The sequence below is a fragment of the Prunus persica genome, chromosome G7, assembly GCF_000346465.2.
Source record: "Prunus persica cultivar Lovell chromosome G7, Prunus_persica_NCBIv2, whole genome shotgun sequence".
NCBI lineage: Eukaryota > Viridiplantae > Streptophyta > Magnoliopsida > Rosales > Rosaceae > Prunus > Prunus persica.
The window spans coordinates 862,341-876,018 of record NC_034015.1 but is presented as its reverse complement, the minus strand read 5'-3'; the positions used below and the strand labels follow the sequence as shown (position 1 = coordinate 876,018).

Genomic DNA, 13,678 nt, shown 5'->3' with positions numbered 1-13,678 from the left:
TGAGAGGGAGAGAGAGAGTATAAAGAACATGTCATGTTAAAGATAATGTTAGGACCAATCGGAATGAGAATGAGAAACCATGTAATGTAATGGCAGCTCTGAAAGATGAAAATACATCACACTTTAATATTAAGCAAATTGCAACATTAAAGCACACTGGAAATAAGTTTAAACAGATGATCGAGGCCAAGTAAGACACCCTCCATTCAATCATCACATTGAAATATTGGTATAAGAGTTTTGGTTTCACAAGTTTTAAAAAATGTGGAGAAAATAGTTGAATATGTATCAGTTATCACACCTCCCTCCCTGTGTCTCACTTATCTTCAAGGAATCTAGGCGTCCATTCCAAAACCAATTGCCAATGGAAAAGTAGCACAACCCCTTATTAGCCACTATGCAAGACTTCACATTTTCGATGTGAGATCTCTCTCAATACGCCACTGCACATGTTGAGTTACTTAAACCTTAACAATGGACAATTCATATTGGGTGACGTGAGAGTACGCCTAACCGTTAGATGCATCATGTGGATAGTATGCTCTAATACCATTAAGGCATCTAAGCATCCATCCCAAAACCCATTGGCAATGGAAAGAATAGCCCAAATGCTTATAAGCTGCATACCTCACATTTTCAAAGTGAGATATTTCTCTCAACACTCAGTGGGTATCATCAAAACGATGCAAAATTAAAATTGTTTTCAAAACCTAAAATAGAAATGAAGCAAATTCACATTATATAACATTCATTTCACCACAACATCAATTAGATACCTTTTTATGAGCCAAACACACACAGACAACTTATACTTATAGTCAATTTGTAATAAGAAAAATGAAGGAAAAGAAATTGGAATTTCTGAAGCACAGCTAGCTTTTATATGGAGCGATTCTTAGGGTTTAAGCATTGTGTCAAATAATTGAAAATACGAATTACGTTCAACCAATTCAGGATCTAGTTTATCCTTGGACAATAAATCAACTACCCATTTCATGGTTGAATCATCCGCAGAGAAACCCCTCTCTACCATTTCTTGAACAAGTCCAATCGCCCTTGATGTCTCTTCCAGCAGTTTACAGAAAAGTGCTGCTGCCTCAGAAATTCTATCCTCAATAACGAAGCCCTTGATTAAAGTGCTGTAGGTGGCAACGTCGGGTTCAAAACCAAGAACAACTTTGCCAAGACAGATAAGCTACGGCCCATTTGGCCCAGATGACAAAATCAGTTAAAAATAATGTTTAGAGTACAAACATTAGGAACAATTAGCAACAGCTCCATTTTGCTTACACAGAGATGGCAGCAGAATAATGTTTCAATTTCGCAACTTGACCCAATAATGGATTGAAATCGACAATTGAAGGCAGAGGACGCGTTTGAAGCATCGAATTGAACAAATTCAACGCGTCCTCAAGATTAGTGATTTCGGGTGAGTTTGAGTTTCTCTCAAACTCCCAAGCCTTGCATCTGGCTCAGACAGACTTGGAGACAGTGCAGATGATCATGATGATTATGATGCGGAGATCTGCTTCTTCTTCTTATTGCAATCGACGACACAGAGGTAATCCTTGTCTGCAACTGCAATCTAGGTCTAGGGTTTTTTTCTCCAACAATAATTACTTGGGTTTATTTCATGGTTCTTCTCAGTCCTCAAACCCTAGCAAATCTAAATCTAGAGACCCCCAACACCCATTTGACGTCACTAATCTCGAGGAGGCATCAAATATGTTCAAAAAGATGCTTAAACAGCGTCCTCGACCTTCTATTGTCCGCTTCACTCAATTATTGGGTCAAGTTGCAAAATTAGAGCATTATTCGGTAGCCATATCTTGGTATAAGCAAATTACTCTGTTGGGAATGGGACTTGTTCCTGATGCCTTTACTTTAAACATTATCGTGAATTGTTTTTGTCGTTCGAACGAAATGGGCGGCAGTTTTTCAGTCTTGGCACTATTCTTTAAATTGGGGCTTCAACCAGATGTCACCACCCTCAACATTTTGATAAGGGGCCTTGGCCATGATAATAGAGTTGATGAAGCCGCTTCACTTGTCCACAAAATGGCAGCCTTTGGAGAAGGATGTAAGCCCAATGTTATTACTTTTGGTACATTAATAGCTGCCTCATGCAAACAAGGTCAAAATGACAGGGCTATTGAAATGCTTCGGATGATGGAAAAAAATGACTGTAAACCTAACGTAGTTGTCTACAGCACAATAATTGACAGCCTTTGTAAGGACAAGCTTGTTGATGAGGCATTCAATCTCTTCTCAGAAATGAAAAGGAAGGGTATTCCACCAAACATCGTAACTTATACATCTTTGTTTCAGGGTTTATGCAGATTAGGTCAGTGGAAGGAAGCGTCACGATTCTTCAAAGAGATGAACAGTAACGGTATCTCTCCAAACGTTCAAACCTTCAGTGCCCTTGTTGACTGTTTGTGTAAGGAGGGCAAGTTGAAGGAAGCTAATCAAGTAATTGATATTTTGACTGCTAGAGGTATGGAACCTAATACTGTTACTTACAATTCGCTCATGGAGGGTTATTGCTTGCAAGGAGATATGGATAAAGCAAAACGCATTTTTGATCTAATGCTTAAGAAGGGCTCTATTGTTGATGTTTTTAGTTATAGTATACTGATAAACGGATATTGCAATGAAAGAAGAATGAAGGAAGCAATGTTGTCGTTTGAGGAAATGACTCGTAAGGGAATGGTTCCAGATATTGTTACTTATACAACACTTATTGGCGGCTTTTGCAAAGAGGGAAGAATAGATGATGCACAAAACATGTTCTCAAAAATGAAAGTTGGTGGTCCACTTCCAAATATTCATACTTATAGTGTTTTACTGGATGGACTGTGTAGAAACCGCCAGATTGATATGGCTTTGAAATTGTTTGGAGAGTTGGAAGGGAGTAGCTTGGATTTTGGTATCGGTCTCTACAATATTCTTATCAATGGTTTATGCACGGCAAGAAGAATTGAATGTGCAAGGGATCTCTTTTGCAGTTTTCCTTCAAAAGGACTTCAACCAGATGTCAAGACCTATACAATACTGATAATTGCTCTTTCTACCAAGGGCCTATTTAGTGAAGCAGAAGCATTTCTTAGAGGAATGGAAGAGAAAGGCTGTTCCCCAGATACTGTTACCTACAACACAATCATCCAGGGATTTCTCCGTAATGATGAGCTATCAAGGGCACAAGAACTTATTCAAGAAATGATGACCAAGGGTTTCTGTGCAGATGATTCAACAGAAAAAATGATAACTGACTTAATTACTGAGGGCAAACTGGATCCTGCTTTTCATCCAGTGGAAAAAAAATCTGAGGGAATTTAATTTGCACCTTGAAATGAACAAAAAATTTGTAGAGATGCGGAAATTCTAGTATTTTTAGTGTGGAAACTAGTTTAAGTATTTCTGACGGAATGTGTTTTCATTTTGAAGCGGTCATGTGTTGTGAGTTTCTTGTTTTATAAATTTTCAAAACTGTTGTTTAGAACTGCAAAATTCTTCATCATATATCTTGCCTTCTAATATACATTCTGTATCAGGAAACTGGAATGAGGCTTGCTCTTTGAGGAAGAGAAATAAAAGAAAAAGGTGTGGTAAAGGTTCACGGATGTAGTTGGATTGTAGTGGGACAGAGAACAAATTTATTTGTTGCAGGGGAAAAGTCTCATCCAAATGCTATGAAATCATGGCAACTTTAAAGTATTGGACAGCAATAATGAAAGAAGAGGGCTATGTTGGTGACACAGATTCTTTCTTGCATGAATAAGAGGGAGAGAAGCCCCTATGGTATTGACTGTTGCCGCCAAGTGCATATTGTTATTACTATGCGTACCACATCCCAAGGCCTCTCTTAGCAGGATTACAAAGTAAACCAGAATTACTATCCCAGCAGTATTCTGCAACTTTGCTCTGCACTTCCTTATGTAATCTCTCTCTCTCTCTCTCTCTCTCTCTCTCTAAATATATATATATACACACACACACACACACATATATCTAGGTATGCATATTTATGAGTTCCCCATTGAGGAGGGATTCCCTTTTGAGGATTTTATAATTAGAATTAGACTGCCTTCTTAACCAATAGTTGGGTTTGTGTGGTAAGGTATGCTGGCTTTGTTGATGTGGATATTTATGCCTGGAGGTGCTTTGTTTTACTACTTCGTTGAAGCAGAAACAGACACTGACAAAGAAGCCCTTCATTCTTTGTCTCAATAGTGATTGGTTTCTTTGATCCTATTCACCAGATCTGGTGGTGAGGTTGCCTAATCAGCCAAATGTTGGGTTCAAGCAGTATGTTGATGTGGATGTGAAAGCTAGGAGGAGCAAGGAGCCTGGCAAGAAGCCCCTCACTCTTTGGCTCAATAGAGGTTAGTTGAAATCCTGTGTTCCTGAACTTCCTGTTCATGATTTTTTTCAATTTGAAAACTCTGAGCCTTTTTGGGTTTTCCAGAGAGAACATTGTGAATTTGAGTTGAACTCTGTTGCATAATTGATTGATGTATTTTTTTTATTTTCTTGTAATTTCTACTAGTGAATTCTTCAAATTATATAAAAAAAGGCTGTACATCAAAGCTTTTAATAATCCTCGTCTTCAGTTGGACTCTTGTTCAAATCTGCTGCATTTTTTAAAGGATTCTTTGCATCTTAATACTGCCAATTCCATTTGGTAACCTTTTCTAACTGTAACCATTGCAATTTCTGTGGTTTTAATTTCTTCCTTTTGCACACTTACTCTCTCCATGACCTGTCATCTGGAATCAGTTTTTACCATCTCTACTTTTTGTGTACAGGGCATTGCATACGCGATTGGCTATTGTACCGCAAGAGTATGAAAGAAAAAGGGGGACAAGTGTAGGAAAGAATATTTCAATGGCATTTGCAAGAACATTAATTTGAGCCCAGTGAAGAACTTGTCTACATTCTTTGTTTCTTGTTGGACTTACATTTCATCAATAGCTCAGCGCTTGCTTTGATACATATGCCATACAATATGGGAAGATATTCAGTCAGTTGATTATCACTTTTGTGTTTGAATTGAATCATATAAAATGAAGCTGATGTTTCCATAAGCGGCCGAGGCAAATATAAACGCAAATGTTATCAATCCATTCCATATATAACAAGCATTTGATCATATATTGATTGTGCTGAAATATGTACCTTCTGATGAAGATCACTCCATTGAAGTTTCAGTTGGTACAACAAAAAGAATGGCTGCAAAACGTACATGGGTTTTTTCTTTGTGAAAAAAAAAAAAAAAAAACACGAATACGTAAAATTACAAAACAAAGAAACAACTTTAAAACTTAATTTTTTTTAATTTTAAAAAAAGATCTAATCAAAATTTCCAAACTATAAAACAAAGAAACAACTTTAGCCATTAAGGTATAGCTTAATTGGTTGAGCTCTTCCACCTCCAATCATGTGGGCAAAGATTCGAAACCCCATGAATTATGATGATTGGGATGGAATTATTGATTTTTATGAATTATGAATGGAAGTACCATGAATTATGATGTTGTAGCTTATAATGTTGTTTTTACCTTAAAATACGAATGAAAATACTATCATTTAATTTTTCAGTGCCAAGTTCATCAACAAAAAAATTTGGGAAATTTTATAACATGACCCCTTGGCCCAATATTTCTGGATCTGCCACTGATGGTACGTATAATTTCTGTTTTACTTTTGTGGGTTTGTGATGCATATAATCAAAGTAAACTGCTCAGGTAGTTAGATTTATTTTTTCTTTTGGATATATAGAATCGTAAAGAGTTCTTGATCAATGGAACTGCTTTCTTCTTGCTAGCATATCTGATATTTGGTATCTCTAGAATTTCTTTATGCAAGCTAAGCTGACTTGCTCATCTCATATGCACTTGAAATTGGATTTGATTGCATGTGCATAAGGAGTGCTCTAATAATGGTTAATAGAAGGTTTGAAGGTTCACATGAAAACATCAGAAGGTCACATCTGTGTCGCAACACTTCAGCATTAACAAGTATTTACAAGTTTACAAATCAAGTTTATGAACTATCCAATCACTACGCCTGCCTTTCAGTGTTTTTAAGGTGCCATGGAGTGGCTTTTCTGTTGTAGTAAACTGAGTGAAACCACTTAGTCATGAGTCAATGCGCCTCAGACCTCCCTCCAAACCCTTACACTCTTTCAACCAAAAGCACACCCAGCCTCTCAACGATTCCATCCAAATCAATCCTCCCAGCATCTCTTGCAAATCTGTATACAGCAATGTAAGCATATCAAAACCCATGAAATGCCTGAAAGGCTGCTGGCTCAAGCTTCAAGAACCTGCAAGGATAATACAGTGGATCCAAAATCCCAAGTTAGTCTACATGGAGAATCCTGACGCTGACTTAGCAAAGTGAAATGATTTCTCGTATGCCATTGTTGTAGTCGGAGAACATCCATATGCGGAGACATTTGGTGACAGCTTAAATTTGACATTCCCCGACCCCGGCCCGAGCACCATCACTAATGTTTGTGGTGCTGTGAAATGCTTTGTTATCGTCAGCTCCGGCCATCCTATTGTGATTCAACCCTATGTTGCTTCGATTGATGCTCTTGTTGCAGCTTGGCTTCCATGAACTGAAGGCCAAGGAGTAGCTATTTTTTATTAGGTGACTGGTTTTACTAGCAAGCTTTCTCGCACTTGGTTCAAAACCGTTAATCAGCTCCCTATGAATGTTGGAGATGAGCATTACGATCCTCTCCCATTTGGATTTGGCCTCCCTACAACAACCACCAATGCCAATTAGGAAATCATTTAGCTACTCATATTTCCTTATTAAGCCTGACATTTTAGCTACTCTTCAATAAGGATCCGGCTCCTCTGTCTTTGGAAATGTGCAGTTCGGGAAACGGATTATTCATTCTAAATGATAAAGATTATGGTCCTCCTTGAAGACTATTCACATCTGAATGACATCAAGGAACTCATGCTAAATTTGCAAGTTAAATCAACTAAGGCATGTTTATAGAGAAGCAGACGTGAACTTGGTGACATTGGTCGTGATAAGAGTAATACTTGTATTTGGCTTGCTATGATTTGATAAAAATTAAACGTATGATTGTAGAAATTTAGAGATCCTTAGAGGATGCTCTCTCTAAGTTTGTTCGTCTATTAAAAAAAAAAAACTAACTTCTCCATGCGATGATCAGAATAACTCAGTTAGACTGAACGAAAACAAAAAATTGATTTAAAGTTTTTTATTTTATGTATATTAAAGAATATAGTGACAGTTTCTTCAAATTAATAGTGTTACATGCACACTCATTATCATAGGATAATAAAAGTGCTAGAAACCACGTTTGTAAAACGAACCGCAAATTATTCATGTGATTTGCTGGAGTCCCAGAGGGGTCAGTTGTAATACACTATACTTACAAAGTACAAATTGCTAGAGCTAAGCGCCCTTGTTGCTATTCCACGGCTTGAGCACGGCCACCACAATGATTATAACAATGATGAGAAGGATGAGGATTGCAATGCACATCCATTTCCTGGAACTCTTCTGTAGCTTCTTCGCCTTCTGAAGAGCTGTATTCCCTTGCTGTACATGATCTACTGCACTCGATACCTTGAGAAAGAAAGTAAAGACAAATTACGTTATCATTTGCCGAAGTATGATGCAAGAGTAGCAGTTGTCATTTTTCAAACTCATGTCTTCTTTTTCTGTTTAATAATTTTGAGAGATTCGTGGGGGCCTCCTCATGCTTTGAGATTCTGGTAAAATACCTGGGTTTCTATGTTGTCAAGTAAGTCCCCTTGTGCATCCACCAACACCGCCATATCCAGAAATATCTGTGCAAAAGAGATGGTTTTTAACATATATTTCCAAATTTTATCAACTATTATGGGCAGTATGCAAATAGCAATGCTATTTCCTTTTCATTTTTTACACATCCAAGTATCTATGGACAATCGGGCATGCATCTCTTATATCATACTAGGGCGTCCCAAAAGCAATTTTATGGCATTAAAAGTGGACATACACTTAGCTCCAAGAGGAAGATGACGAGGCCCAGGCTCAGAACATTTTGAGACAAATACATGATCAAACTGATCCATTACATTTTTACAAAATACCATAAAGCAAGATTCAAAACTAACAAGACACCCATTGTAAATCCACAAGGTTCCCCTCAAGATACCATTTGATCGGAAAAGATTCCATTTAATTGTATGTCAAGCCCTTTTCAAGGCTGTTGGGCTATTCTCCAGGTCAGACGTGATCAAATTACGGCATTAAAAGTGGAACATAACATGGTTTTATAAGCCACTAAGCACAGGCTCAACACATCATGAGACAACCTCAGGATCAAACTGATCCTACACATTCTTACAGAACACCATGAAGCAAGATTCAACAGTTTGATTCTATATAATCAACATGGCAAAGCAAACTTTAAAATTTAGACATATGCATTATATAGCAACTTGATATTTTTATCAAATAGTAAGCATGATTGCACAAACTAATAAGATACCTGTTGTAAATCAAGAAGCTTCCTCTCAAGATCTCTAACCGCATCATGGCGCTCTTGAATCTCTGCCAGAGTGTCCATTATCTACAATTTGATACACGAATATTGAAATCAGATGTGATCAATCTTAACCATCATTGGTTAGTGGCTCATGGTATCTCCCAAACGTATAATTTTCACTTTAACAAAAAGGAGAAGTAAAAAAATGAGAAAAAGGAAAAAGAAAATACAAATTAGTAAATCTGATGATTCATTAGACCAAGCTAACAACTTCAGCAGATGAGATTGCAGTTTGGACTAAATTGTTTGATATGTCAAAAAAATAAAAATAAATTGCTTAAGTTCTCAAAATTTCCAATTTTGATAGTTAAACGTGCTCAATTAGGGGAAGAGAAGGTAACAACAAAAAAAATGACAAACCTGGCCTCGTCCTTGTTCCTGGATTGCCTTTTGAAAAATTTGTTCACTGTCTCCTGTCTCAATTAATCTTTCAATTGTCTGTACATTGATAACTAATTAGAACACGAGGTTTTACAATGGTGTAGATATACTGGAATTTTAACAGTGCAAAAAGTTTCACCTCTTCATCAGCTCTTGTGCCCGTTACTGATAATCACAAAAAGCAAGAGAAATAAAAAATTTGTTAAGGTCATGAGAAATCTGGCGCATCAAGTTTCAGAAGTAATAGCCACATATGAGTGACAAGTGAAAGGTTCAAACCTGTAAAAACTCGCCTCTCGACAACCTCCCGATACTCTTGATGGATGGTTTCTCTTAGAGTCTACATATTTTAAATAAATAAAAAATTGAGAGAATATAATAGAAGATGAACAAAACAAGATTAAAACACTAATCTTATAAGAAAATGTGTGTACGTGACCTACCTGAAATTCAGCCATCTTGTCCTTTAATTTTTTTTTCAAGGCACTGTAACAATAGATGGCAATGGACACTTGACAAAGTCAGATTCGGTTGATTGACAAATACAATCCCATTAAGTCAGACTTTTGAGTTCCATGCAGACATGTTCTTATAATGATTAAGTAAAAGCAAACCCCTTAAATGAAGTTGTGGTTGAACAATCTTTAAAATCAAAAAGAATACACCGGTAAATGATAAGCCATATTGAAAAGTAGAACTATACTGCAACACTGCAACATTTGCCCATAACAATCAAATCAAATGAAATACACATCTATAGAATAACAATATAAGAGGAAACCACAATGATCAATAGATTATCCACAAGAGGCAATACTTCTATAATGTATAATAAAACAACAAAGAACACCAAAATGATTACTTTTCTGGCCAATCACTAAACTATTAGCAACTTACAGGGTTGTTGCTGTTCGGGATCGATCTACACCTGTTCCTTTTCCGCACCCAGGCTTTTGTCTATTTGCTAAATTCTGGACCCAGAAGGAAAGGTCAGTCAGACGAGCAATTAAAATTACTTCTGATCACATAATTAAAAGCAGCTATCTGTTGAATCAGGTTAAACCTCTTTGTCAAGTTCTTCAATTTTTGACTTTATCCAACGAGCAATTTTTCCAACTTCATCGACATCTTTCTCCATCCGCTGCTTGATTGCTGCATGTGATGAAAGGATCCATCATCAGTGAAGACTTAATCAGGAAGAAATCAAATTTAAGTTGTTGAATGCAAACAGACGAGATAACACCATAAAAAATTATCGGTGTGATCTATCCCCTTTATTAAATCCACTTGTCCGCAAAAAAGCATATTTGAGTACAAAAATAAGCACATGTATATGCTATCTTTTTAAGAAGTTAGCAGTTAAAACAAAACTGAGAATGCCAAACATTTACCAACAAATTACATAAAAGTGCATTTTATAAAGAAATCAACAAGTTCGAGATTACATTTCATTGAAGGAGCCTTAGTCACAGCCTTGGACTCCTCATGTGCATCCTGCATACAAATTTCATAACGAAATTACATAAAACTGCATGTTATATCTCAAAGACTCATTTTTTTTTAAAACACTTTCTAATTGTTTATGTTATTGTGTAAGGCAAATAAAAGCTAACACAATATTTTCAAACAATAGTTTATACAATACTTAATTACAAATCTGGATGCTGCATTGGCATGCAAATAAGCAAAGCTTGGTCTAGTTGCTATACAATTCTAAACATTGTATATGTTTGGGTTCCTTGTTTTTACATTTGTTCATCACCTTATAACTAAAATTCCCAAATGAAGACCCTTCCTATCTATATACCTACAATTGCAATTACAATATCATTGAACCACCATCTACTGGCATCAAACACATAATTCCAAAGACAACAACACTAAACAAAAATGGGACTCAATTTTTCAAGCTACTAGGAAAAATAAATTGATCTCAACTAAATCTAACAGCTACATTCATAAGCGCAACACTAAAATGACTCCTAGTTCAGAGTAATAAATTTATAAAAATCAGAGAAAATAACCCACGCATTAGGAACCATGATCATGAAATGATTTGGAAAATACTAACAGGCTGGAAGTATCAAACTGACTGTCATGGTTCTGGCAATGTACGAAAAACATTAGATACCTGGAGTTTTTTCAGGAGCTTATTAAGCTTCTCATTTTGCTTCTCAATCTCTTGAACCTGGGGGCAAAAATCATGAAATCATTAGACAGAAGCAACACAAAATAAACATATTTTAAATTCCATACTTATGTAAAGGAAAAGTTGAAGCAAAATAAAATAATCACGTTTGCATGTATTCAAGGGAAATAGAAGAAAAGGATGCAAGAACGCTAATGAACCTTTTTAAAGAAATTCTCCAAACCAAATTCTCCAGAATTCATTGAACCATTTGTTCCTAGTTCGATATCTCCATCTCTAGATGCTTGACCCCGAGGGATCTCAAAAGAATCCTGCAAGTTTTATATTAGTAAATAGGTCAGACAGACAAGGAACTTAACTCTAAAACACAGTAATCCAGATTACTTGAGTTCAATTGAATGGATCCTTTCGCCACTGAACTCTATGGAAATATATACAAACAGAAATAAATAAATTTTAAAAAAAAAATTATATCTATACACACACACACACACACATTATATATGCTGGAGAATTATGCAACCAAATTGTAACACCGCTATTTATCTTTTTAAGGACACGGTCTAGTATCTGTTCAGTAGTATAAACAAGGAAATCCCATCCAGATATACAAGGAAAAACCGAGCCTCAATCACTAATGAAATCCAGTTATGTAAAGTGTTCTTCCGTTCAGCATTTGTAAAAGTATATACTCGTCTGAAAACTTCCATTCATATCCTTGTTTCCCTTTTTAATTGTTTAAACTCCAACTTCAAATTATCAATATGACAACATTCATAAAAACCGACACCATAATTCCAAAAATGACAAAGAGATGTACTTCTCATTAACTATAACATCAAAGTTTAATTTAGAAAGATTAGGTTCAAACAGAAATGCAGATCCATTATTTTTGATAGCTCACAAACCGAATATAAGAAGAAAAGGAGGAAAAGAAATCAACTTTTTCCTTCTTTTTTTTTTTTGCTGGTCTATACTAGTTCATGCTGTTTGAGCTAGAATGAAGTAAACCAAACACTTGTAGTCAAGCAAACTACATTCTCCTCAGGAGGGATCTCCAGACAACGCAAAATCTCATGATTCTATTTCTAAAACTTTCAATTTCCTATACTTTCCCTCCTTTTCTCAACAACCAAACAAAGACAACCCAAAAACAAAATCCCATAATCCAAAAGTTCAAAATACTCGTTTAAAAATGCAGATCCAATAACATCAAAGAGGGCCGGATCATGACAAAAACAGAACATGAAAAACTCCAAAAATGTAGAAACAAACCAGCCACGGCGTAAATTAATGGACCAATACAAAAGTAAATTACCTTTAGCAGGTCGTTCATTGTCGAGGGCAGCTGAGCAATGCAACTTAGACACTACAATTTGCGAAAAAAAAAAAAAAAAAAAGCCTGCAACTTTTTTTCTACCCCAAAAAAAAAAAAAAAAAATTAAGTTCTCTCCTCTGAGGACCTGGTTAATGAAAAAAAAAAAAAAAAAAAAAAAACCAGGTCACTTAGGGTTTCCAGAAAGGAGAGAAAAGGAAATCAATGAAAGAGAGACAGAATGTGCTTTTTGTGTTGGAAAGTTGGGAAAGAAAGAGAGGGAGAAAGATCAGAGACGGAGCGTGAAGGCAGCGATTTTATTTTATTTTTTCGAATTTTGTTACTTTTCATGTTCTTTTATTACTTTATTTAAAATAAAATATCGTTTTTTACTTAATGGGGAAATCTGAGAGAGAAGGAAGTGGCACTTTCTATTTTTGAACTTCCTTAAAAGGACGAATATATCCTTTGATCTCGGTTGCGTTTCTCCGCACATTACATGACTTAAGCGTTGGAGGAGTGAGGGTGTTTGTGTCATTTTATTCAATCCTGTGCAAACAGAGTTTGTTCTCGTTTTGGAGTAGTGAGTTTTTTTCCGTACCATGATTTGTTTGTTTGTTTGTTCAAGATCTGGAAAATGGTATTAATGATTTTTTATTTGTCAAAATAAATGGCTTTTGGTTGAGAGCTGCCTACTCTTTGGACGGTAAAGATTTGCTGTACCCAAAACGTCCGTGGCCACTCCGTCTCATATTCGATTTTGTGTCATCTCTTCACTTACTTTAACAACAGCTCTAAACTCCGTGAAAATACAAATATGAAATAGTTCAGTTGGCCAGAGCAATGAATTGCATCAAGGTTTAAATTTTCCTTCCTGTAGATTAGATTAATTTAAAATAAAAATTAAATAACAAACTCTATCAGGAAGTTACTAAAAAAATTAATTTGTTGACTATTTCATTAAAGATGTTATTTAATAGACATTGCTTCCCTCCTAAGAAAGAGACATTCTTACTTCCTACAAATCACACTACATATATTCAAAAATAATTCATAAAAAATATAAAAATATAAATCTCTACACACATGTCAAATTATGATAGACAAGACAGTAGGAATTCCTACCTCTAGGGAAGGACGCAAGTATTTTTCTTATTAAATTATATGAAATCATAGTATGTTAAAATTTAATTCTCTACTTCAAATCTAAACATCCACGCTTAACTCAAGTTGAGTAAACAATAATGAC

At 35.7% G+C, this 13,678-nt stretch overlaps 2 protein-coding genes across 8 annotated transcripts; one reads left to right on the top strand and one right to left on the bottom strand.

The window, feature by feature from the left end:
• Positions 744-5,281, top strand: LOC18769278 (pentatricopeptide repeat-containing protein At3g22470, mitochondrial). Of its 6 annotated transcripts, none has more exons than XM_020567816.1 (4): positions 744-2,497; positions 3,555-3,938; positions 4,121-4,385; positions 4,809-5,281. In XM_020567816.1, exons 1-2 carry the CDS (start codon positions 1,498-1,500, stop codon positions 3,626-3,628), a joined length of 1,074 nt encoding a protein of 357 aa, XP_020423405.1. In that variant the 5' UTR covers positions 744-1,497; the 3' UTR covers positions 3,629-3,938; positions 4,121-4,385; positions 4,809-5,281. The 6 variants fall into 6 exon arrangements, with proteins under 6 accessions (XP_020423405.1, XP_007203977.2, XP_020423403.1 ...); XM_007203915.2 differs by having other exon boundaries at positions 744-3,459; XM_020567815.1 differs by having other exon boundaries at positions 1,965-2,080; positions 2,329-3,938.
• On the bottom strand, positions 7,221-12,876 carry LOC18771005 (syntaxin-132). 2 transcript variants are annotated; one of them, XM_020569454.1, is made up of 14 exons: positions 12,433-12,876; positions 11,315-11,425; positions 11,097-11,153; positions 10,411-10,459; positions 10,029-10,117; positions 9,863-9,936; positions 9,409-9,451; positions 9,245-9,305; positions 9,105-9,130; positions 8,945-9,022; positions 8,528-8,608; positions 7,776-7,841; positions 7,396-7,617; positions 7,221-7,347 (listed from the first exon to the last, which is right to left on the bottom strand). In XM_020569454.1, the coding sequence occupies exons 1-13, from the start codon at positions 12,448-12,450 to the stop codon at positions 7,444-7,446; spliced, it is 927 nt and encodes a 308-aa protein (XP_020425043.1). In that variant the 5' UTR covers positions 12,451-12,876; the 3' UTR covers positions 7,221-7,347; positions 7,396-7,443. The 2 variants fall into 2 exon arrangements, with proteins under 2 accessions (XP_020425043.1, XP_007202284.1); XM_007202222.2 differs by having other exon boundaries at positions 7,221-7,617; positions 12,433-12,875.